This window comes from Hemiscyllium ocellatum, chromosome 36, assembly GCF_020745735.1.
Source record: "Hemiscyllium ocellatum isolate sHemOce1 chromosome 36, sHemOce1.pat.X.cur, whole genome shotgun sequence".
NCBI lineage: Eukaryota > Metazoa > Chordata > Chondrichthyes > Orectolobiformes > Hemiscylliidae > Hemiscyllium > Hemiscyllium ocellatum.
This window is the reverse complement of record NC_083436.1, coordinates 8,333,860-8,360,660: the sequence shown is the minus strand read 5'-3', so window position 1 is coordinate 8,360,660 and position 26,801 is coordinate 8,333,860. Positions and strand designations below refer to the sequence as shown.

The 26,801-nt window shown below is 41.8% G+C and overlaps 1 protein-coding gene across 5 annotated transcripts in view; it reads left to right on the top strand.

The window, feature by feature from the left end:
* Positions 1–26,801, top strand: part of LOC132833221 (short transient receptor potential channel 3) — a 101,446-nt gene that overhangs the window by 20,147 nt on the left and 54,498 nt on the right. For 3 of the 5 annotated variants that reach the window (XM_060851313.1, XM_060851312.1, XM_060851308.1), the window contains exons 2-3: positions 10,348–10,536; positions 12,349–12,513. The exons of 1 other annotated variant lie outside the window; for it this stretch is intronic. In XM_060851313.1, the coding sequence (XP_060707296.1) occupies positions 10,348–10,536; positions 12,349–12,513 (354 nt within the window). The remainder of the gene's footprint in view (positions 1–10,347; positions 10,537–12,348; positions 12,514–26,801) is intronic. One more of the 5 variants, XM_060851309.1, reaches the window with a different exon arrangement.

The window sequence follows — 26,801 nt, the reverse complement described above, 5'->3', positions numbered from 1 at the left end:
GTTCAGGGATCTATGTACATGGACTCCAAGATCTCTCTGCATGCCCACACTATCAAGAATCTTTCCATTGACCCAGTACTCTGCCTTTCTGTTATTCTTCACATTTAGCTGCATTGAACTCCATTTGCCACCTCTCAGCCCAATTCTGCAGTTTATCCAAGTCCCCTTGCAAATTATAACATCTCCCAAATGTGGGTGGCACGGTGGCACAGTGGTTAGCACTGTTGAGACCCGGGTTCAATTCCCGACTCAGGCGGCTGACTGTGTGGAGTTTGCACGTTCTCCCCGTGTCTGCGTGGGTTTCCTCCGGATGCTCCGGTTTCCTCCCACAGTCCAAAGATGTGCGGGTCAGGTGAATTGGCCATGCTAAATTGCCCCTAGTGTTAGGTAAGGGGTAAATGTAGGGGTATGGGTGGGTTGCGCTTCAGCGGGTCGGTGTGGACTTGTTGGGCCGAAGGGCCTGTTTCCACACTGTAAATAATCTAATCTAATCTCATCAAACTGTCCACTACTCCACTGACTTTAGTGTCATCTGCAAATTTACTAATACATCCACCTATGCTTGCGTCTAAGTCATTTATAAAAATGACAAACAGCGGTGGTCCCAAAACAGATCCGTGTGGCACACCACTAGTAACCATACTCCAGGCTGAATATTTTCCATCAACCACCACTCGCTGCCTTCTTTCAGAAATCCAGTTTCTAATCCAAACTGCTAAATCACCCTCAATTCCATGCCTCTGCATTTTCTCCAACAGCCTACCATGTGGAACCTTATCAAAGGCTTTACTGAAGTCCATGTATACCACGTCCACTGTCCTACCCCCATCTACATGTTTGGTCACCTTCTCAAAAAACTCAATTAGGTTTGTGAGACACGACCTGCCCTTGATGAAACCATGTTGACTACCTGAAATCAACTTGTTGCTTGCTGGATGATTATAAATCTTATCTCTTATAATCCTTTCCAAAACCTTTCCTACAATAGAAGTAAGGCTCACCAGTCTAAAATTACCTGGGTCATTTGTACTGGGTCATGATTCCTGGTAAAGGGCTTATGCCCGAAACGTCGAATTTCCTGTTCCTTGGATGCTGCCTGACCTGCTGCGCTTTTCCAGCAACACATTTTCAGCTCTGATCTCCAGCATCTGCAGACCTCACTTTCTCCTCATTTGTACTGCCCTTCTTGAACAAGGGCACAACCTTTGCAATCCTCCAGTCCTCTGGTACTAAACCTGTAGACAATGATGACTCAAATATTAAAGCCAACGGCTCTGCTATCTCCTCCCTAGCTTCCTAGAGAACCTGTGGATAAATCCCATCTGGCCCAGGGGACTTGTCTACTTTCACTCCTTCTAGAATTGATAACACCTGTTCATAACTAACCTCAATCTTTTCTAGTCTAATATCTTGTACCTCATTTTTGTCCTCTACAATATTCTCCTTTTCCTGAGTGAAAAACCGATGAGAAATGTTCCTTTAGCACCTCTCTGACCTCCATAGGATCCACACTCAACTCCCCACTTCTGTCTTTGACTGGCCCTATTCCTACCAAATCATCCTTTTATTCCTCACATTCCTATAGAAAGCTTTAGGGTTCTCCTTTATTCTATTTGCTAAAGACTGCTCGTGTCCTCTGTTTGCTCTTATTAACTCTCTCTTCAAATGATCTGTAACTCTCCATCACCTCATCTGTATCATTTTGCCTCATCAATATATAAGCCTCCTTCTTCTTCTTAACAAGAGATGCAATTTCTGTAGTAAACCACATTTCCCTGACCTTATCACTTCCTCCCTGCCTGATAGGGACATACCTGTCAAGGACACGCAATATCTGTTCCTTAAACCAGCTCCACATTTCCATTGTCTGCATCCCCTGCATTTTGCTACCCCATTCTATGCACCAGGCAGCACGGTGGCACAGTGGTTAGCACTGCTGCCTCACAGCGCCAGAGACCCGGGTTCAATTCCTGCCTCAGGCGACTGACTGTGTGGAATTTGCACATTCTCCCAGTGTCTGCGTGGGTTTCCTCCCACAGTCCAAAAATGTGCAGGTTAGGTAAATTGGCCAGGATAAATTGCCCGTAGTGTTAGGTGCAGGGGTAAATGTAGGGGAATGGGTTTGGGTGGGTGCGCTTCAGCGGGTCGGTATGGACATGTTGGGCCGAAGGGCCTGTTTCCACACTGTAAGTAATCTAATCTAATCCTAATTCTTGCCTAATCGCATTATAATTGCCCTTGCCCCATCGATAACTCTTGACCTGTGGCATGTACCTATCACTTTCCAGTGCTTAATTAAATGTAACTGAATTATGGTCACTCTCTCCTTAGTGCTCACCTACAAGTAAATCAAACACCTGGCCTGGTTCATTACCAAGCACCAGATCCAATGTGACCTCCCCTCTTGGCCCTTTGACACACTGTGTCAGGAAACCCTTCTGTACACATTGGACAAGAACTGATCCATCCAATGTACTAGAGTTATAGCATTTCCAGTCAATGCTGGGCAAGTTAAAGTCCCCCATAATGTGTTGGCTTTCATTAACAGGGGGATTGAGTTTACGAGCCGTGAGGTTATGTTGCAGCTCTATAGAGCCCTGGTTAGACCACACTTGGAATATTGTGCTCAGTTCTGGTCGCCTCATTATAGGAAGGATGTGGAAGGTTTAGAGAGAGTGCAGAGGAGATCTACCAGGATGCTGCCTGGCCTGGAGGGCATGTCTTATGAAGAAAGGTTGAGGAAGTTTCTCATTGGACTGAAGAAGAATGAGAGGTGACTTGATAGAGGTGTACAAGATGATGAGAGGCATAGATAGAGTGAATAGTCAGAGGCTTTTTCCTAAGGGTGCTAAAACAAGGGGGCATAATTTTAAGGTGATTGGAGGAAGGTTTAGGGGAGATGTCAGAGATCGGTTCTTTATACAGAGAGCGGTGGGTGTGTGGAATGCACTGCCAGTGGTGGTAGTAGAGTCAGATACATTAAGGACATTTAAGTAACTCTTGCAAAGGCATAGGGATGATAGTAAAATGAAGGGTATGTAAGTTAGTTTGATCTTAGAGTAGAGTAAAAGGTTGGTACAACATAGATGGCCAAAGGGCCTGTATTGTGCTGTACTGTTCTATGTTCTTTGTTCATAGCAGTTGTGGTCACACCGAGGCCCTGTATAATTGCAACAAGACATCCGTGCTCCCGTACTTCAATACTCTCACTATGAAGGCCAACATACCATTTGCCTTTACCATCTACTGCACCTGCATGCTTACCTTTAACGTCCAGTGTATGAGAATATCAAAGTCTCATTGCACATTCCCGTCTCTCATTTTATAACCATTCAGATAATAATCTGCCTTCTTGTTGTTGCTACGAAAGTGGATATCCAAGCATTTATCTACATTATACTGCATCTGCCATGCATTTGCACATTCACTCAGCTTGTTCAAATCAGACTGAATAATCTCTATGTTGGCCTCACAGCTAACCCTCCCACCCAGGTTTCTGTCATCCCAATCTTCCTTCTCATAGATCTAAAAGAATTCTAGTGTGTATATTGACTGATAAGTCAGGCCTATTACAGCTAACAGTGAACAGATTTGCCAACTAGGATAGTTGAAAAAGAGTATGTTAGATAATTTATCACAAAAGTGAATAAGTGTGGAACAGAGTTAATTAAATGGTTCAACACACATGGCCGCAGACACAAAGATCATATATCAGAATTATACATGGGAAGTTAGGACACAGTCAGCAAAAACAAACTGCTCATGGAAACTGGCAAAAATGTCAGTGAAAGCTAGGCCTGCACCAGCTGCTCGGACGTACATAGTGTCACTAAATCTGAAATGGATTGCACAATCTGTTAAGTTCCTATGTTCAATGAATATGGCTTCAGAAGGTGGAGGATTACTTATATTGCTATAACATAATGGTGTGGTGCAAATATGTGTTAGTTGGTAGTTTTCAATTGGTGGATTTTCCTGATCTGCCCCTATTTGTAGCTGATGGATTTCCCTGTCTAATTTAAGTAAAAAATGAGGTCTGCAGATGCTGGAGATCACAGCTGCAAATGTGTTGCTGGTCAAAGCACAGCAGGTTAGGCAGCATCTCAGGAATAGAGAATTCGACGTTTCGAGCATAAGCCCTTCATCAGGACTAATTTAAACAAATTATACACTTAACAGATAATTATTTGAAAACTCAGCATGACACATGTTTTGCACTTTTGATACTTCCAAGTCTGATTTATGTTTCCTAAAACATAGAGGCATAAGCTTGATAAATAGCTTATTTATTCAGGTATGCATTTTATTTATGTTTGTGAGTTTGAGGTTAGGTTTTACAGAGAATGTTTCTAACTTCAGGCCTGTGTAGATTTTTTCTTTGCCTTTTTCTTAGTGATGCTATTACAATTTTCATAAATTGCAGTTTCATTATTTTTGTATTCTACTTGAGTTATGTTCTCACACATTCCCAGCAGGATCTTGGTGATAATATTACATTGGGGTGACAAAAATTTACTATTTCAAAATATATTAAACTATTAACACTGTAACTACACCTATTCATGTCATTGGGCTTTCATTAGGATGTTAAAGCCTTTTCATTATCTTTTTTCTAGCTTAAAAACAAGAAAAATGAATTGGTAAAGTGTCCACACAGCGTGACATCATCGGTGAGCGTTAATTTTTTTTGAAGTTATGTTATATTCTTTCTCCATCCCCTCTTTTAGGTCACTCCATGTCATAATCCAGGAAAGAGTAGACTGATGATCTGGTCTCAGACCCCTTGGCAACTGACTGCCAGGAGATAAGCAAAAGTGACTGGCCGTGGCACTAACACCCACTGACATCAAGTAGGCTGATGACAGGACTTCACAGGTCTCCTTAGTTCAGTTCTGGAATTCATGTTGCACAAAGCCACATTTCATCATGATATTTTTAAAACAATTTACTCTTAGGTCATTTTAAAAATGGCAGGAATAATTGGAAAAGTGTTCCGTAGCACAATTGCTGTCTTGTGTATACAATTCAGATATTGGAAGGATCCTAAAGACAAAATTTTTTTGGGGAACTTCATGTTTAGAGGATTGTGAATCACCTCAAACAGCTGTAAAAATGGGATTGTAGGATTTGAAATTGTTCAATATTGAAAAGGCAGTCTACAATAATAACTATGAAGACAAGTTGATGTCCTATGACATACCCAAATGCTTCATAAAACAAAAAATGACACAAAATCATATTTGGTTAAATGATCTAAAGCTTGGTCATTCAGATGGGTGTTAAACGGTGTATTAAAGGAGAAAGCAAGCTAGTGAGGTAGAGGGGCTTTGGGAGGAAGATTTAGCACTGCAAGTGAAGCTGTGGCCACCATTATTGGAGCATGAGGCCAACATTACATGAGTTCTGACATCCCACAGAGTTATGGAACTGGAGCAGATTACAGAGACAGCGAGAGACCAAGTCATGAAGGATTTTGAAAGTGGATGAAAATTTTAAAATCAAGACATTTCTTAACCATGAGCCAGCAAAGGTCAGTGAGCATAGACATAACAGTTGAATAGAACTTGTTGTGAGTTAAAATATGGGTGGCAGCATTTGGATGACCTTAAGTGTATGGAGAGTAAAAAAACAAGCAGGAGTGTATCAAAGCAGTCAGGGCTAGGGGTAATAAAAGCAGGAATGAGGTTTTCAGCAGGGATGAGCTGAGTCAAAGTTAGGTGATGTGCCAGGGAAAGAGATAGAATTGATTGCTAGAGTTTGGAGCTTTAACCTAAGGCTTCAATCTTCCCAATATTTGTTTGGAGGAAATTTCTGCTCATTCAATACAGGATGCAGATGAGGAATCTGCTAATTTTGCAAACTTGAGGTTTTAAGAGAGATGGTGATGCGGTAGAGCTGGCTGTAGATATGAAAACTAACATTGTGTGTTTAAATGATGTTGCCAAGGGGCGGCATGTAGATCAGAAGAAGGATGTTGGGAGCTGTGGTATGCTAGGCATTGTAATATCATTGTTAATGTGCTGTATCATTGTTATTTATTAACCTGAAATTTCTTTTGCTTATTATTTTCTTTCTGGCAACACTGCTCTAACAGTCAATTGGAATTTGAAGTGAGATTTACTATGTTGCTCTTCAACTTTGGTGGAGGAAAGGGACCAGTGACAAAGCTCTGAACCTTCCTCTGTCCCATTGAAGATGTGCCACTGTAATTTGACTACAATTGGGAAGTCAATGCAACTGACATAAATCATACGTGTGCCCACTCATAGAGTCTCCGAGTCATAGAGATGTACAGCATGGAAACATACCTTTCGGTCCAACCTGTCCATGCCAACCAGATATCCCAACCCAATCTAGTCCCATCTGCCAGCACCCGGCCCATATCCCTCCAAACCCTTCCCACTCATATATCCATCCAGATGCCTTTTTAAATGTTGCAATTGTATCAGCCTTCACCACTTCCTCTTGCAGCTCATTCCATACACGTACCACCGTCTGTGTGAAAACGTTGCCCCTTGAGTCTCTTTTATATCTTTCCCCTCTCACCCTAAACCTATGCCCTCTAGTTCTGGACTCCCCCGCCTCAGGGAAAAGACTTTGTCTATTTATCCTATCCATGCCCTTCATGATTTTATAAACCTCTATTAGGCCATCACCTCAATGGGTATTATTTGTTATTGCTGAATCACCCAGTAATAGTGAGGTATTATTTGTATATTCTTTATTAAGTTATATTCCTTTGAAGCAATTTAGTTAACTTTCCTTCTTAGGTTTGTGTTCCAAATGAACATTTTTCTCATACCCTTTACAAAGGTATCATCAACTAAAACTTAGTTTATTAATGTTACCCCTTTGCCAGCATCAGTGTGGTGATTTAATTTATTGTGCCACTTGTGCATTATATAATTATGATACATTCCATTCTTGTGTACTGTTCCATGGCTCTTATCCACCATGAAATAGTTATGACCCTGGCAATGAAGTGGTTTTGCAGGTTACCTCAAGGCTGAGGGCTGGATTTTCATCATGGAAGAGTGAATCAGCACCCAAGATGTTTCTGCAGCTCATGATGCTGACTCTGCCCAAGCAGAGTGGACAGGGAGAGTTTTTATCTGCTGGAGAGTGGAACAGCCTAGAATTGAGAGCCCACCTCTGTGACAGAGACAGGCTGCTGCCAAGGTGGCCACGTCAGAAGAGCCACCTCCATTAACAGAGACATTGTGCAGTTCAGATTATTGTAAAGCCCTCCTCATATAGTGGGCCCTCTTGTGACACAGTGGTAATGCTCCTAACCCTAGTCCGGATGCCTGGGTTCAAGTCCACATGCTCCAAAGGTCATAGTCATAGAATCCTGCAGCTTGGAGACAGGCCCTTTGGCCCAAACTGCTCCATGCTGACCAAACTGTCCATCCCTGTTAACTCTATTTCTCTTCATTTGGCCCATATCCTTCTAAACCTTTCCTATCCATGTATTTGTCCAAATGCCTTTTAAATGTTGTTAATGTGCATGCTTCAACAACTTCCGCTGGCAGCTTATTCCATATGCATACCACCCTTTGTGTAAAATAGATGCCCCTCAGGTTCCTATTTATTCTTTCCCCTCGTACCTTAAACTGATACCCTCCAGTCCTCGATTCCCCAACACTGCAAAAACGACTGAGTACATTCACCCTATCCATGCTTCTCATGATGTTACACACTCCCCTCAGTTTCCTATGCTCTAAAGAAAAAAGTCCTAGCTTGTTCAACCCCTCCCCCATAACTTAGTCCCTTGAATCCTCGCAACATCCTTGTAAATTTCTTCTGCACTGTTTCCAATTTAATAGCATCCTTCCTACAGCAAGGTGACCAAAACTGAATACAATAGTTGTGTAATAGTGTCTCTGAACAAGTTGATTAGAAAGCTAGGTTAATGAAATCCTCCTTATCCCTTGACCCTTTGTCTCCTTCATCCTTACTTTATTCTCCTTACCCTTTTGACCTCCTCATCAAACAAGGCCTCCCTCACCCACCCTTTTACTTTCACCACCCTTCATCCCATTTCACTCACCCAAAATCCACTTCAAAACAGAACGTTGAACTTGTTGAGATGCTCACTTATTTGTTAGCACCTGTTCAAGTTAAGGAAGCTCGCGTTCTCCATGATAGCTTTCTAAACAGGCCCTCCAGTATGGAATTCATTAGAATTTTAAAAGGTAATCAAACCTTTTAAGGGCGGCACGGTGGCACAGTGGTTAGCACTGCTGCTTCACAGCACCAGAGACCTGGGTTCAATTCCCACCTCAGGCGACTGTCTGTGTGGAGTTTGCACGTTCTCCCCATGTCTGCGTGGGTTTCCTCCGGGTGCTCCGGTTTCCTCCACAGCCCAAAGATGTGCGGGCCAGGTGAATTGGCCATGCTAAATTGCCCATAGTGTTAGGTAAGGGGTAAATGTAGGGGTATGGGTGGGTTGCGCTTCGGCGGGTCGGTGTGGACTTGTTGGGCCGAAGGGCCTGTTTCCACACTGTAAGTAATCTAAATCTTGTTCAAACTGTTAAACTGGCATTCTCCATGATGGCTCTGCTGTATAGAATCCATTGGTGCCTTTGATGACAGCCAAAAAATGGCAAAGTTGTTCTGTAAAGAATTAAGACAGTAGTGGGAAGAGTTCAGGATTTCACATAGGACTAGCCTTTCATTGACAACCTTTGTACAATGCAAAGTAACATTTTATTTAGTGAATAATTTATATGAAGACATCTTTATTTACTTTTACAATGCTGCATCTTCGCTTGACAGTTTGCCAATTGCCAGGCAGAACATCATGGAAACCATATTATTCAATCACAGCTCTCCCATCGTTTACTTTAGTAAGCATAGATATAACCCAGGCTGCAGATTTATTGTGAGGGTGATGTCACCAGTTTTTGTATTGTTTATGCATTTCCTGCCCCCAGTTTATAGCTGCACTCTGCAGGTGTGATTGAGGAAGACTGTGTTGCTGAAAGTTGCAGTTTCTATAATGCCCATTTTCAGAGCACTGTCAACAACTTCTAAGCAGCAACTTGTGGGGTTCCTGCCCCACCCTTTTCTTTTGCCATTGGAAAAGACCCATTGTTGGAAATGAAGATGGGATTAACACTTTCATTTCTCAGTGTCCAGCATTTTCTATTTCCATCCTAAAGCAAGATTGTAAAATCCAGCATTGAATGTCAGAGATACAACAAGTAATACTATGCAATAAAGATATGCAAGTTCATTGATCCAAGTATAACTGCACTGATTAGCAAAATACTGACTAGAATCATGATGGTTTATTAGAGTGAAATTGAATAAATTGTAGATCTACACTGCTCACTAGCCAACCTGTTACTTGAGCAAAAATACTCTCATAATACTCTCAGTGGGGACATTACTGAAAAGTAATACCTTCAAAACAATGTTAATCTGAGCATGAACGTAAAACACATAAATCACATGCGAACTAGTCACAACAGAGTTCTAAAGTTGCTGAATATTTTGTAAATTTTGTGTTATCTATTTTATAACATTAATTGAACAGCTTGTTTTGTTATATGTTGCTGCTATTCATACTGCAATGGTTAAACAACTTTGAATCATCGAAAATGATTGAAACAAATCTAGATTATCAAAAAAGAAAAAAATTGGTGATCAGACTTTAAGTGATTTGAATTTGACTGCATGCTGAGCTCATAGGTGACAATTTTGGAATAAAGCAAACCAAGAGTGAGGCATTTCTAAATATATTCTCAGTTCTTAACTCAGTTTTCTCACTGTATCCATCTTACATTTGACATTTCAACATGAGAAATAAATGTTTTGCACAAATAAGCAAAACTGACTATCATCTGATAAATAAAATTCTCACCTGTTTCAGGAATGGTGCACACATACCATATGCAATTATACTGTTGCTTTTTCCCTGCAATTGGGTCGATGTCACAAACTAGATTGTAATATTTGGTGTAGTATATTGACAGGCAGTACTCCTACTTCATATGAGTGCGACTTTATGCCTTTAATCTTATTGCTTAAATAAATTGCCCATCAGAGTCAGGCTATTAAAAACATGTGTTGAATATATATGTGACATTTCTTTTTACTGTAATGGAAACATCTTTGGATGAGTTGACAAAGAAGAGTTTAGTGTTTCCATTACAAGATTCTTAATCAGTTCTTGGTTTGTGACATGGAGGAATCAAAAGAGTGAAATATATTTTTCAAAATGAGAGGAAAAATATAACTTTTTAAAGCAAATTTGGCTTTTCACACTCCCCAAAAACAAAATAACCATGTATTTTGTGAAGCCACTTTTCTAAGAAGTGTATTCTTACTGTTTTTGTTTAGAATGACTACCGGAAGTTATCTATGCAATGCAAAGACTTTGTTGTTGGTGTTCTTGACCTGTGCCGAGACAGTGAAGAAGTTGAAGCTATTCTAAATGGTGACATGGAAGCCGAGCAAGATGAAGGACACCACAGTCAGAGAGCAGGATTAACACGTGTCAAACTGGCCATTAAGTATGAAGTCAAAAAGGTACAATTTCTTTTGAAGTCTTGACATTTAGAAATATTCTTCATTATAACCAACAATGTGGCCCATGAAATTACATGCAAAATTTTGAGTTTGTTCTGGACTGAACAGTGAGTTTTGTTTGCACTGACTGCATGGTTTGAAATGCTGAGTCACTAGTTTCTCCATCCAGGATTCTTGTCTGACAGCTAACTTCTCGATAGGTGGCAGGAAGAGAGGTTCTCAAAAGGGTTTTACAGAAAGGAAGAAGTGGGTGTAGGCAAGAGAAGTCATAACTTAAGACTTAACAGAAGCAAATCAGCTGCAGAGGGTAAACACTGATGATTACCCCCCCCCCCCACTCAGGCTGATTAAAACTGCATTGGTTTCCTTTTGATGTAAAAGGGCAGCAATTTGCTTATTAGACAAGACTTCCACCTGAATAAGTCAGCTATCCCAACTGCCTGCAATAACCTGCAGGTTAACGCGACACAGAATTAGGACCTAATGGGTAAGTAAATTGCTTAATTTTAATTGCTCAATTGCTTGGTTTCTGGTGGATGGTTAAGTTTCAAACCAACCAATCTGTCTATTCTGGGATAAAGTATGCATCTGACACTTGAAATTGGGGCAGGGAGAAAGTGAGGACTGTAGATGCTGGAGATCAGAGTTGAGTGTATGTTGCTGGAAAAGCACACCAGGTCAGGCAGCGTCCGAGAAGCAGGAGAATTGACGCTTCAGACATAAGGGTTTATGCCTGAAACATTGATTCTCTTGCTCCTCAGATGCTGCCTGACCTGATGTGCTTTTCCAGCACCACACGCTGGACTTGAAATTGGAGCGGAACGGTGACTCAGTGGTTAGCACTACTACCTCACAGCGCCAGAAACCAGGGTTCAATTCCAGCCTCAGGCAACTGTCTGTGTAGAGTCTGCACATTCCCCCCTTGTCTGTGTGGGTATCCTCCGGGTGCTCCTGATTCCTCCCACAATCCAAAGATGTGCAGGCTAGCTGAATTGGCCGTGCTAAATTGCCCATAGCGTTCAGGAATGTATAGGTGAGGTGCATTAGTCAGGGGTATTAGGTAGGATAGGGGAATGGGTCTGGGTGGGTTACTCTTCCGAGTGTCAGTGAGGACTTGTTGGGCCGAAGGGCCTGTTTCCACACTGTAGGGATTCTATGGTTCATCTTTCCACTACATTAGCAATTTTGTTCAAGCCATACTAAAATAGCAAAAAGGAATTTCTAATAACCCGTAAAAGAACTGGATATTGGTAGCTCATTGTGTAATTCCAGAACTTCAACATGTACAATATACTTTTCCCATTTGATAGAAAAACACCTGTTGCTTGCCTAAAGAGTAGCAGGTGGCTCAGTGGTAGGCATTGCTGCCTCACAGCACCAGAGACCCGGGGCTGTCAATGTGGAGTTTGCACATTCTCCCTGTGGCTGTGTGGGTTTCCTCTGGGTGCTTCAGTTTCCTCCCACAGTCCATAGATGTGCAGGTTAGGTGGATTGAGCATGCTAAAATGCCCATAGTGTTCAGGGATGTGCAAGCTGGATGGATTAGCTGTGGTAAATATGGAGTTATGGAGATAAGGTAGGGGAGTGGGTTTGGGTGGGATGCCCTTCGGAAGGTCAGAGTGGACTCGATGGGCCAAATGGCCTCCTTCCATGCTTTACTATTATGCATTATTGATCTCTGTTTTACATAAAAAATATCCACACACACTAAACAAATAAGCACAAAACAATGCAAGAGTGAGAAAATGTTGCTCAATTCAGTAACCAATATTTTACATGATTTGCTTTAATGAATGATTATGCTCCTTACAGTTTGTTGCACACCCAAATTGCCAACAGCAACTACTCACAATATGGTATGAAAACCTTTCAGGGTTGCGGGAGCAGCCCATAGCTATGAAATGCCTTGTGGTACTCGTTATTGCACTTGGGCTCCCATTTCTTGCAATTGGCTATTGGATTGCACCTTGCAGCAAGGTAAGCAATATTTTATTTTAGAATGGAAATTAATAATGTCTTTAAATCATGCAATAGAACATAGCATAAACCTTTGTCAATTGTTGAAATGTGATCAAATATAGTTTCATTTTACTATTTTTCAGCATTTAGCCTTGATTTCAGTTTAATGTTACAAGTGCTGGCCTACAGTTGACAAATATAGATTAATTACCTGCGATTTATTCCACATCTGTTAGAATTGTGAAAAAGCATGTTAAAATCTATGTTTTATTTACAGTTAAAACTTCCACTGTCCTCAAGGATCAGGTTTACATTAAAAACCATGGAAACTGAAAAAAGGGGCAGGAAGAGTTTGTGCTAATGCTAGAAAACAGATAAGAGAGGACTTTGTAATATAAAAACAGACAGTAAAAACTTTTAAAGCATATAAAAGGAAGAGAGAGGCCCAAGTTAACATAGGCCTCTTAGAGAAAGAGGCTGGGGTGATAACAATAGGGAACCAGGAAATGGCAAAGCAATTGAATAAATACTTTGCATCAGTTTACACAGTAGAGGAAAAATTCCAAAAATACAAAATGATCAAGTGGCTAAAAGCGATGGGTTGGGGATGGGGTGGGGGTGGGATGGAGGAAATGAACACAAAGCAATCAGTATCAAAAAAAGTACTCAGGAAACTAATTGGGCTAAAGCCGATAGGTCCCCTGGTCCTGATGGGTTGTATCCTAGGATTTTAAAGAAGGTAGCTACAAGGATAGTGGACGAATTGGTCGTAATCTTCCAAGAATCTTCAGATTCAGAAACAGTCTCAAGATTTTGGAAAGCTACCGACGTAACATCCTTATTCAAAAGGGAAGGAGATAATAAAAACATAGGTAACTATAGGTCAATTAGTTTCATGTCTGACATTGAGAAAATGTCAGAGAGTGTTAAAAAGGAAGTAAGAGCAGAGCATTTAAAAATACATATTATCATCAAGTAGACCCAACATATTTTCATAAAGGGGAAATCATGCCTGACAAACCTTTACCAGTTTGTTGAGGAGGTAACAAGCAGGATAGCTTAGGGAAATGAGTAGGTGAGATATATAGGGGAGATATATTTGTATTTGCGAAAGGCTTCCAATAAGATACTGCAGGTAAGGCTATTGAAGAGAAGAGCCGATGGTGTGGGAATAGGATATTCGCATGGACAGAGAATTGGCTAGCTAATAGAAGACAGGATGTTGGGATAAAAGGTGCATTTTCAGGATGGTAATTTGTGACTACTAGAGTGTCGCAGTTACTTTCAATCAATGTCCGAGTGACTTGGAGGACAGAAGTGAGTGTACTCATGCCAAGTTGCAGATGACACGAAAATAGGTGAGAAGGCAAGTGCTGAAGATAAGATAAAGGGTAGAATCTTACAGGGATCTGAGCAACATTGACTGTGGCAGAATTAGGAGTCCACATATGGTGAGGTCTACCTTGATGCCAAAGTAACTCTTTTCCAACTTTTATGCTTTTCATGGTGGGCAGATTCTTGCTAGACATTGGAGAGTTGCCAATTGATGGTTATTGTTTATTGTTAAATACTGTGTGAATGCCACAACTTTCTTCATTAGTATTCAACCTCCCATTTTACCAAACAAGTTAGATGTCAGAAAAGCTCAACAAAATAACCAGAGTGGGTACCTAGTGGATTCAGAGCTGAAAAATGTGTTGCTGGAAAAGCACAGCAGGCCAAGCTGTATCCAAGGAGCAGGAGAATCGACGTTTCGGCATAAAAGTTGCCCGAAAAGTTGATTCTCCTGCTCCTTGGATGCTGCCTGACCTGCTGCGCTTTTCCAGCAACACATTTTTCAGCTCTGATCTCCAGCATTTGCAGTCCTCACTTTCTCCTATCTAGTGGATTCAGCTTGCTGCTGGCACTGAGCCACCACCATGTTCGACACAAGGCAACAACATCTCGGGGCATGATACATGGGCACCAACTGAATGCAGTCCTCCTCCATGGTCATTTGCATCTGCCACTACTAACCCACCATTTTGATACTTATTTTATGCAGCAGGAGTGCCCTCAGGAAGCACAGACTTGCACTGTCGGGTGCACTAGCAAAAACACTGACAGGCTGTTTAGCACACAGGGACAGTCCCCCAGCTCACAAACTGGACTAACTGCATCTCAGAACTGTTCACTCGCTCTCTTAGTCTTCACTCATTTAACCTACCTGCTTGCATCCTTATCTTGTCTTGTCTTGCCTTGTTTTGCCGATTAGGGCAGTCACAGAAACAGGTAGCTTGCCTTGCTGCTAAGCAGCCCTCAGTCTAGGAGGGTACACGTTTTGTTGTATAACAATGTGCCATGTCAATCTCACCCCACTCCAATGTGCTAGCAGCTTACAGAGCAAACACACTACCTGTGCAAAAGCCAGGTGTAGCAACTGGCCACCCTACAGCAGTGGCTATCTCTGAAAATGGCACCTCCATGGCACATCCACTGCTGGACAAATCTCTCACATTTACATATTTATGCAAAGAAGGAACTAAGTATTACAGTTGCTGAACTAAGAGGGCTAAAAGTGCCAGCAGCACCCAATGCTATGTGTTCATATTGTACCATACTGTGCAGATGGCACAGTAGGCTATCAGCACCGACCTCCATCAATTACAACTCCTGTGTTGCCATGAACTATACTACTGACCGATAGGAAAATACATTGAGCACCTACACAGAGAGACTCAAAAGCCGATGCATGTAAGTCAAAGTCATCAACATTTATGTACACAGTTTTATTTACAAAGAAAATTTTCTTGATCTGTGCCACGAAAGTGCTCTTGATACACTTTTCTTCTTTGTCTCTCTCCCATTACATCTCAGTATAGTCCCTAGTTCCACAGATGGGAAAAGGCAGAAGGCAGCATTTCTGATGTGGAGCCTGTTGGCCCCAGATGTTTGGGGGGTGGGGGGAGGAGGGGGTGATCTCAGCAGTGCATCTATCTAGACCAACCAATGCTGAATGTCTTCTTGCCAGAGATAAGTTGACTGTCCTTGGCTTGGAAGGAGTTGATACCATCCAGGACAAAACAGACTATTCAATTTGCATACTCGCCATGATCTTCAACATTGATTCCCTCACTATCAACACACACGTAGTAATGTGTATCATTTACAAGATTCACAGCTGTAACTCACCAAGGTTCCTTTGACAACACTATCCAAATGCACAACCTCTGCGATCTACAAAGACAAGGACAGAAAATACTTAAGAAAATTATACTTACAAGTTCCCCTTCAAGCTACACAACCAACCTAATGTGTAAATATATTGCTGTTCCTTCACTGTTGCTGGGTCCTGGAACTCCCTTCCTAAAAGCACTGTAAGTGACTTTACACCCCAAAGACAGGTGGTCCAAGAAGACAGATCACAGAACCTTGTCCAGGACAATTAGTAATGGGTAATAAATGCTGACCTAGCCAGCTACACCAATATCCCATTGAAAGATTAAAACCAAATCCTTTTAAAATAGATTTAAAAGGGAGATTGCTGGCACAGCTTAGGGGAGACCTAAATTGATACTTTTACTTGGTAGCTAGCATCTTGATCTGCATACTTGCTGTGCAATTGCTTGGATGTCATTATTACTGAAAGGAGCACTCTTGACTTCATGACTAGTCCATCTGTCCTCCTTAAAACTGACTTCAGTAATATATATCTTGAAATCAGGCTCTTTAAAATTGGCTGACTGATGGGGCCCTTTCTTTGAAAAAGTGCATAATCTGCTTGTTTTGACACTTTGAGCAGAATGATAACTATTTCATATGAATGTAATTATACATTTACATCTGAAAATAAAATTTTCAAGGCTGCGTATCTTTACTATAGCGCTAGCCTCTCCAGTGTCCTAATAGGTTAACATATAATTAAATAATATTATACATTTTAAAATATTCTCTTTTGATGTAGATATGGCTGTCTCCAAAAGGAGGTAACATACACAATTTAGCAGAATATGTAGCTATGGAAAAATGAAAGTGTTTGCAATGCATGATCACAGAATAACAGAATTATTATGATGTGTTAGGAGACCATTCTGCCCATCATGCCTACACTGGCTTTCAATGCAATTTGACTTTGTGCTAAACTCCAACCTTTTCACCATAACTCTACACAGTATTTCTCTTCAAATCACCATCCGATGCCCTCTTGAATGCTTAGTTGAACCTATCTTCACCATACCACCAGGCCATTCCAAACCCAAATCACTCACTATGTAAAAAAATTTATTTTCTCACTATGCATTTACTTCCCTTTTGCAAAGCCCTTTAAAGCTTTGCCCTTTGGTTCTCAATCCTTTTATGAGCAAGAACAGCTTCTCCTTATTTAACATTTAATGACTGCTCCTGATTTTAAAAACATCAATCAAACCTTCCCTTAGCCTTCTCCCCTCCAAGGAAAACATTACAAACTTCTCCAGTCTTAAATATAACTGTTGCATTATGCAGTGTCATGCAAGGATAAGAAAATGTAATCAAGAACAGTCTGTGTATCACGGGCTGACATAGTGATGAACTGATGAGTATTCATTCAAGTGCGAACATTTTTCATGTCACGGAAATAAATCTTATGACATTGATGATGAAATGAAGACCAAAGCAGATAGGGAGAGATATGTCTGGGAATACTTAATTAGTTACTACACCTAAATGAAATAGTATTAATTGGAGGTTTGGACAACTCATCAGCTGTTCTTTAAATCACAGTGTCATTATGACTGACATTTTAATTTGCAGCAGTATTTTGTTCTGTGCTGTAACCATTCTGTATTTCTATTCTGTGGACATCATAAAATTTACATGATTACAGCTCAATAATACTCTCTACAATGTTTGTAATGTAATATTCCGATCTTGCAATGAGAAAGTATTCATTAGTTTTCCTGACAAGAAAATAAATTGTTGAATTGTCTTTCATTTGGATTATAGTGATATGATTAATAAATATTCCCCCATGTTAAAATATACATGATATACACCATGAAATTTTGTAATATTCAACAGAATTACATATCACTGGATTTGTATGGTGAGTGGGCGGCACGGTGGCACAGTGGTTAGCACTGCTGCCTCACAGTGCCTGAGACCCGGGTTCAATTCCCGACTCAGGCGACTGACTGTGTGGAGTTTGCACGTTCTCCCCGTGTCTGCGTGGGTTTCCTCCGGGTGCTCCGGTTTCCTCCCACAGTCCAAAGATGTGCGTGTCAGGTGAATTGGCCATGCTAAATTGCCCGTAGTGTTAGGTAAGGGGTAAATGTAGGGGTATAGGTGGGTTGCGGGTCGGTGTGGACTTGTTGGGCCGAAGGGCCTGTTTCCACACTGTAAGTAATCTAATCTACATTACCTAGAAGTAAATTTGTGGACTAACTATTTTCTTTTAATTTATTTTAACTTTATAAAATAATGAATAACCAGATCAAATCACTATTTGGCAAAAGCACTGATCTCTACTTTAGACTTCTTAATGTTCTCAGTTAATCTTTGACACAAGTGTTATCTAGATCACCATGAGTAAATCAATCGATTTTTAAAAAAAAAATCTGGAGCCCTAAAATGGGATTGTTACTCGATGGAACAGTATGTGTCTGTCATTCCTGCCAATATTACAATGCTCAGTTTATGTCTGGAATTAAATTAGCAGATCTAATTAATTATACATTTGTTGTTTTGAACCCCTGAAAATATATATTTTGACAGTTTAGTGCCCTCCCCTTCCCCAAGCACGTTTATTTATTTTCAATAAAAAACTTATAAGAAACAATGGCTAAACTACAATGTAAGTCAGTTTTAAAAATGTATGTAAAAGCATGACCCCATACATTAAGTAATTATACTGCCCTTCTAAAAATGTTGAAATTCTAATAACATCCAATTCACCCTGATGCAAATCAGTCAGCATGTGGATATTCTTGGAGGTGATGAAGCTTGTGGTTTGTACTATTCAAAGGGCTGTGAAAAGTCAGACTGGAAAAAAAGAATAGAAATGTTGACGCACAGGATTCTACCAACACAAAATGTTAGCCCATTCTATAATACAATAAAATTCCTGGATTTCTCTTATAATACAGGAAGATTTTTCCTTGGGGAAATGAAAATGCGGAAGACATGGAAGCAAATTTTCTTTTCAGCCTCTGAGAAATTGCATGGAAATTGATTTTGACGGATCCCACATCATCTTGTTTTCTGGTAGCTGCTTAAGACAGTGTAATGTGCAAGGGCTTCATTAAAATAATAAATTCTATTTTAAATTACATTTAAGTATTCCTCACTCAATTTCCTGTTCTTTAAGTTTATTTGTTTCATAAGCAGGCTGACTTTTAATGAGGCAGTTGTATTTTCCTCAGTTCTTTGTGTGGCTCTAGGTCTGCTATATCTTTAGTCCTTGTTTGATCAAAGCAAGCAGGGTATACTAATGCTAGCACAAACGCCATTGAATATTGTCTGCAAAACTACAGGAAAGCTGACTATAAATGAAGCACTTACCAGAGTTCAAAGAATAAAGAACTTGAGTAATGGGGCTCCTGGAACATTAATTTTCTTTAAGACTCCATTAGCAAGAGGGCATCTAACTTCAAACTATAGCATCCCATAACATTTGGCAAGTCAATTTAAAATTAATAATGGTAATTACTTGTAACGCATCCCAAATTGTATTTAACTTGTGAAGTGGTACAAGATGTAAGGAAGCATGCCAGGAAGATCAGTTGATACAAGCCACAGATACTGTAAATAACCATTGACATTTTTAAAAAATGTACATTCACAAGACATAGGCTTCAAATGACTAGGCCAGAACTTATTGCCCATTCCTAATATCCCTCGAGAAGCTGGTGCTATGCTGTCTTCTTGTACTGCTGCAGTCCTTGGGGTGTAGACGTGGCACATTGCCATTGCAATGCATCTTGTAAGTAGCACATATTATTTCCAACGTGTGTTGGTGGTGAAGGGAGTGAATGTTTATACTGGTGCCTATCAAGTGGGCTACTTTGATCTAGATAATTTTAAAAGATGTTTTGAACCTGCAGTCGTTCAGGCAAGTAGAGATAATTCTACCACATTCCTGACTTGGATCTTGAGGATAATGGACAGGTGTTGGAGAGACATGCTGTGAGTTACTCAATGCAGAATTCTGACCTCTGACCTCTTCTTGCAGTCTCAATATTCATATGACTAGTTAATTTAAGTTCCTGGTCAATGGTAAACTGCAGAATATTGATAGTGGGAGATTCAGAAATGGTAATACTATGTAACAAAGGAAGATAGTTAGATTTTCTTTGTGGAGCTCATTATAGATTGGCACTTGTGTGGCACAATGATATTTCTTAACAGTTCAATCCTGGATGCTATCCAGGTGTTGTTCATATGGACATGGACTGTTTCAGTGAATATCCCCACTTCTGACCTCTTGATGAAAGGAATTTTACGGGTGAACCAAGTCATTTGTGTGGGTCTAGGACACTAACCTGAGGAACTCCTGAAAAGATGTCAGTAGACTTCGCACAGTTAGGAAGAGAGATCATATCCAGAGTGAACCTAAGTAACTGCATAGTTTGGGAATTTGGAGGCAACATGGGAAGTTGGTGCAGAGGGGACAACATGCTATTTTGCTTTTTATTTGACACATGGTTCGTAAGTTTTGTTTTAGCAGAATAAATTGAAGCCCAGGATCAGGGGCCCAGCACAAATGACTAACACCACAGGAAAATTGTACATTCATTTGTTAGTAACAGTTGCTAATTGGACTATCAATTTTAGATTGCTTTCAGATTGAAGGTAAATAGGGGAAATATTTACAGACTACAAACTAAAAGATCAGTCCAAATTTTAAAAGATCAAATGAAGAACTGACTAATTCAAATCGAGATGGCTGGCCAGCCGATGTGTTATAAATGCATGATGTGGGAGCTTTACATAGTGACTACATTTGTCGCAAGGGTTGGTTGCTTGAGGAACTCTGGCTAAGAATTAATGAGCTGGAGTCTGAGTTTCGAACACTGCCACACATCAGGGAGGGGGAGAGTTACCTTGACAGTGAGTCTAAGAAGGCCGTCACACCCCCTAAATTAATTACTTCAAATTTGGTCTGTGGTCAGTGACATGAGGATGTGACTACCAGCGAGGCAGGCAGAGGGATCCAGGAGATTGTGCTGAAGGAGCCTCAGCCCATGGGCTTGTCTAATAGGTTTGAGATTCTTGCTCCCTGTGTAGACGAGATTGGGGGCTGTAGGGCGGATGAGCAAACTGACCACCGCACTGTGGTCCAGGGAGCCATTTGTGAGGAGGAAGCAGAAACGTAATTGTAATTGTGGGTAGTAAAGTCAGAGGAATAGACACTGGTCTTTGTGGCCAGGATCAAGAGTCCCGAAGGTTGTGTTGCCTGCCAAATGAAGGATTTCTCATTTGGGCTGCAGAAGAACTTGGGGTGAGAGGGGAAAGATCCAGTTGTCGTGGTCCATGTAAGAACTAATGATATAATTAGACAGAGAAAAGAGGTTCTGCTGACTGAATATGAGCAGCTAGGGACTAACATACAAACCAGAATCAGAAAGGTAATAATCTCTGGATCACGTCCTGACCCACGAACAAATTGGTACAATGTCAACAAGATTAAAGAAATAAATGGGTGGCTCAAAGATTGCTGTTGAAGAAACAGATTAGAATTCATGGGAAATTGGCACCAGTACTGGGGAAGAATGGGATGGGCTCCACCTGAGTAATGCTGGGACCAGAGCCTGGTGCATATAATGTTGTGTGCAATACAGAGACATAGCTTTAAGGGACTCAGGACTGGGAGCTAAATATCCCGTGATACACGCTCTATTGAAAGGACAGGCAGATAGACAGAGAGGTTGGGGTTACCTTATCAATAAAAAATGAAACTAGATCATAGCAAGAAATAATATAGAAATGGAAGCCATTGAATCTGTGTGGATAGAGTTGAAGAGACGCAAATGACAAAAACCCTGATGGGAGTTACGTACAACCCGCCCAGCAGTAGTTAGGAAGTGGGGAAGAAAATAAATCAAGATATAGAAAAAAGATGTAAGAAAGGCTCTTTCACAATAATCATGTGGGACTTCAATATGCAGGTGAACTGGGAAAGTCAGGTTGGTATCAGATCTGAAGAAAGGGATCTGTAGAAGGTCTATGAGATTTGTTTTGGAGCAGCTTTTGCTAGAAGTCACGAGGGAACAGGCAATTCTGATTTGGTGATGTGTATTTGAGGCAGACTTGATTACAGAGCTTAAAGTGAAGGAACTAATAGGGAGCAGTGACCATGATATCTCAGAACTCAGCCTGCAGCTTGAGAGGGAGAAGCAGTAAAGGTAGGCAGAAGAGACAGCAGAGAAGAGCTGGCCAGAATTGATTGGATGAATTGGTGGAATAGCAATGGCAGGGGTTTCTGGGATTAATTTGGGAAACGACAGAAATTCATCCCAATGAGGAAGAAGCAAACTAAGAGGAGAATGAGGTCACCATAGCTGGTAAGGGAAGTTAGGAACAGCAGAAAAACAAAAGAAAAAGCATACAGTGTAGTGAAGAGATTTGGGAAGTCTTTAATGGACTCTAAAATCTTATTGAATTAGAGTGGTGCACAGCAGGTCAGGCAGCATCTGAGGAGCAGGGAAATCGACGTTTCGGGCAAAACCCCTTCTTCAGGAATAAGACAGGGTGCCTGCAGAGTGGAGAGATAAATGAGAGGGGGGTGGGGGTGGGGTGAAAATAGCATAGAGTACAATAGGTGAATGGGGATGGGGATGGAGGTGATAGATCAGGGAGGAGTGGATAGGTGGAAAGGAAGATAGGTAGGTAGGACAGGTCATGGAGATGATGCTGAGCTGGAACGTTGGAACTGGGGTGAGGTGGGGGAAGGGGAAATGAGGAAACTGGTGAAGTCCACATTGATGCCCTGGGGTTGAAGTGTTCTGAAGCGGAAGATGAGACGTTCTTCCTCCAGGCGTCGGGTGGTGAGGGAGCAGCGGTGGAGAAGGCCCAGGACCTGCATGTTCTCGGCAGAGTGGGGGGAGGAGTTGAAATGTTGGGCCACGGGGCGGTATGGTTGATTGGTGCGGGTGTCCCGGAGATGTTCCCTAAAGCGCTCTGCTAGGAGGCGTCCATTCTCCCCAATGTAGAGGAGACCGCATCGGGAGCAACGGATACAATAAATTATATTGATGGATGTGCAGGTGAAACTTCGATGGATGTGGAAGGCTCCTTTGGGGCCTTGGATGTTGGTGAGGGGGGAGGTGTGGGTGCAGGTTTTGCAATTCCAGCGGTGGCAGGGGAAGGTGCCAGGATGGGAGGGTGGGTTGTTGGGGTGGGGGTGGTGTGGGGGGTGCGTGGACCTGACCAGGTAGTCACAGAGGGAACAGTCTTTGCGGAAGGCGGAAAGGGGTGGGGAGGGAAATATATCCCTGGTGGTGGGGTCAGTTTGGAGGTGGCGGAAATGTCGTCGGATGATGTGGTTTATGCGAAGGTTGGTAGGGTGGAAGGTGAGCAGCGGGGGGTTCTGTCCTTGTTACGGTTGAAGTGCGGAGGTGCGGGATGAGGACGAGATGCATTGGAGGGCATCTTTAACCACGTGGGAAGGGAAATTGCAGTCTCTAAAGAAGGAGACCATCTGGTGTGTTCTGTGGTGGAATTGGTCCCTCAAAGACCGTTCCTTCTGTGACTACCTGGTCAGGTCTACGCCCCTTAACAACCCACCATCCTGTCCTGGCACCTTTCCCTGCCACCGCAGGAATTGCAAAACCTGCGCTCACATTCCTCCCTCATCTCCATCCAAAGCCCCAAAGGAGCCTTTCACATCCATCAAAGTTTTACCTGCACATCCACCAATATCATTTATTGTATCCATTGTTCTCGATGCAATCTTGTCTACACTGGGGAGACTGGATGCCTCCTAGTAGAGCACTTAGGGAACATCTCTGGGACACCCGCACCAATCAACCCCACCACCCTGTGGCCCAACATTTCAACTGTCCCTCCCATTCTGCCGAGAACATGGAGGTCCTAGGCGTCCTCCATCACCGTTCCCTCACCACCCAACACCTGGAGGAAGACAGCCTCATCTTCCGCCTCGGAACACTTCAACCCCATGGCATTAATGTGGACTTCACCAGTTTCCTCAGTTCCCCTTCCCCCAACTCACTCCAGCTCCAAACTTCCAGCTCATCACCGTCCCCATGACCTGTCCTACCTACCTATCATCCTTTCTACCTATCCACTCCACCCTCCTCCCTGACCTATCACCTTCATCTCCAGCCCCATTCACCCATTGTACTCTTTGCTACCTTCCCCCATCTTCCTCTCTGACCTATCACCTCCATCCCTACCCACATTCACCTATTGTACTCTATGCTACTTTCTCCCCACCCCCATCCTCCCTCTCATTTATCTCTCCACTCTGTAGGCACCCTGCCTTTATTCCTGATGAACGGCTTTCGCCCGAAATGTCAATCTCCCTGCTCCTCGGATGCTGCCTGACCTGCTGTGCTTTTCCAGCACCACTCTAATCTAGACTCCAGTTTCCAGCATCTGCAGTCCTTGTTTTTACCTATCTAAAATCTTACAAACAACTGAGGTCAGACTAAACAGCCAATAGCTTCCTGTCTTCTGCCGCCCTCCCATCTTAAAAAGAGATGTTACATCAACCATTTTCCAGTCCCCAGAGACCCTCTCTGACTCCAGTGATTCCTTAAAAATCACCACAATGCCTCCGCAATCTCCTCAGCTATCTCCTTCAGAACTCTGGAGTGTAGTCCATCTGGCCTTTAAAAACCAGCAGAGAATATCTAAAAATGCAATAAGTGGGAAAAGGATGAAGTATCACAGTAAGCTACTTAATAATATAAAAGAAGATTGCAAAATTTTTTTACACATCTAAAAAATAAGCAACAGTCAAGAGTGGACATGATGTGGGAGAAGTAGTAATGGGGACCTCAGTTGTTTGTAAGATTTTAGAGTCCATTATTGAGGAAGAGATTGTGGTGTACTTTGAAGTATGTAATACAATGGAACTGAGTCAGCACAACTTTGTCAAGGAGAAGTCATGCCTAACAATTCTGTTAGAGTTCGTTGAGGAGATAATGAGCAAGTTAGACAAATGTGCTGCACAGGAGTACTCCAAAAAGATTAGAATCCATAGTGTTAGGGGCAAGGTACTTGCATGGATAGAGGATTGGCTAACTGGCAGAAGGCAGAGTGTAGGAATATTTTTCAGGATGGAAGTTAGTGACTAGTGGATTTCTGCAGGGATCTGTTTTGGGCAACAACTGTTCATGTTATACATTCATGATCTGGACAATGAACTGAGGGCATTGTTGCTTAGTTTACAGATGACAGAAAGATAGGCAGAGGGACAGATAGTATTGAGGAAATGTGGGGGCTGCAGAAGGGCTTGGACAGGTTAGGAGAATGGGCAAAGATATGTCAGAAAGAGTTCAATGTGTGAAGTTATACTTACACCAGGGTGTATAGAGGTGGGGACTATTTTCTAAATGGATAAAGGCTTTGGAAGACTGAAAGGGACTTTGGAGTCCTGGTTCAGGATTCACTTAAGGTTAACATGCAGGTTCAGTTAGCAGTTAAGAAGGCAAATGCAATGTTAGCATTTATTTCAAAAGGGCTAGAATATAAGAGCAGAGATGTATTGCTGGGGATGTATAAAGCTCTGGACAGATTGAATTTTGAATATTGTGAACAGTTTTGTGCCCTGTGTCTAAGGAAGGATGTGCTGGTCTTGGAGGGATTCCGGAGGATGACGGGGTGGTTATATGAGAGCAGTTTGCATGGCATGGCATGCTGGCTCAGTGGTTAGCACTGCTGCCCCTCAGCACAGGGGATCCAGGTTTGATTTCAACCTCAGTCTGTGTGGAGTTTGCAGATTCTCCCTGTGTCTGTGTGGGTTTCCTCCAGGTGGTTCAGTTTCTCCCCAGAATCCAAGGATGTACAGTTTAGGTGAATTGATCATGCTAAATTGCCCATAGTGTTCAAGGATGTTCAGGTTAGACACATTAATCAGTGGTAAACGTAGAGTAATAGGATAGGGGAATGGGTCTAGGTGGGTTACTCTTCAGAATATTGGTGCTGACTTGCTGGGCCTATGGCCTGTTTCTACACTGTCGGGATTCTATGAATCTAGTTGACAACTTCAGGTCTGCATTTGATGGATGAGGATGAATCCGATTGAAACTTACAGAGTACTGAGAGGCCTGGATAAAGTGGACGTGACAAATATGTTTCCAGTAACAGGAGAGATTTGGACCCAAAACCACAGAGTCAGAGTAAAGAGACAATCCTTAGAACTGAGAGGAGGAATTTCTTCAGTCAGAAGGTGGTTAATCTATGGAACTCATTGCCGCAGTAGACTATGGAAGCCAAGTCATTGAGTGTATTTAAGATAGAGATAGGTTCTTGATCAGTAAGGCGATCAAGGGTTGTGAGAGAAAGCAGGAGAATAGGGTTGAGAAGCACATCACATTGGTTGAATGGCAGAGCAGTCTGTATGGGCTGAATGATCTAATTCTGCTCCTTGACTTTATTGTCTATAGTAGTGTCCACAGAGCTGTATGTGTAGTTGTTATGTCCAGTGCCTCAGGTGATTCGATGTTGTCCATCAATTCCATTCCTTTTCTTAGACATAGCTAAGTTTGGTACAACTGAGTCATTCGCTCGACCATTTCAGAGACCATTCAAGGGCAACCATATTACAGTGGATCTGGTGTCACATCCAGGCCAGACCAGGTAAAGATGCCAGATTGACTTCCCTAAACAGCATTAGTGAACCAGATTTTATTTCATGACAATGGTGTTAATTCAAGATTTGTTAATATAATTCACATTTCACTACCTGCTGTTTTGGGTTTCAAAACTGTGTCATCAGAGCATTAGACTGAGTCTCTATATTACTGGTGCAGTGACCTTTACTACTATACCAATACTATAGAAACTTATGTATTTATGAATTTAGCACACCTTACTAATAGGCAAATCTATTCCATACACTGGAAGCATAGGACACTACTATCAAGGACGTCAAACCAACATCAGCCTCACCTTTTCACTCGTTGACTCCTTCAGACATCAATGCAGACAAACCTTTGCTTTCCCTATTGAATAGCAACTAATTTCACAATGTCATCAAATTTCCCAAAAAGTACAAGAATCACTAATTACATTCAGGTTCAACAATAGGTCATGCTACTCCTCTACCATCACCATCACCACTTACTTCTCCTTAATGCACCAACTCGCTCTGCATTACCTCCTGC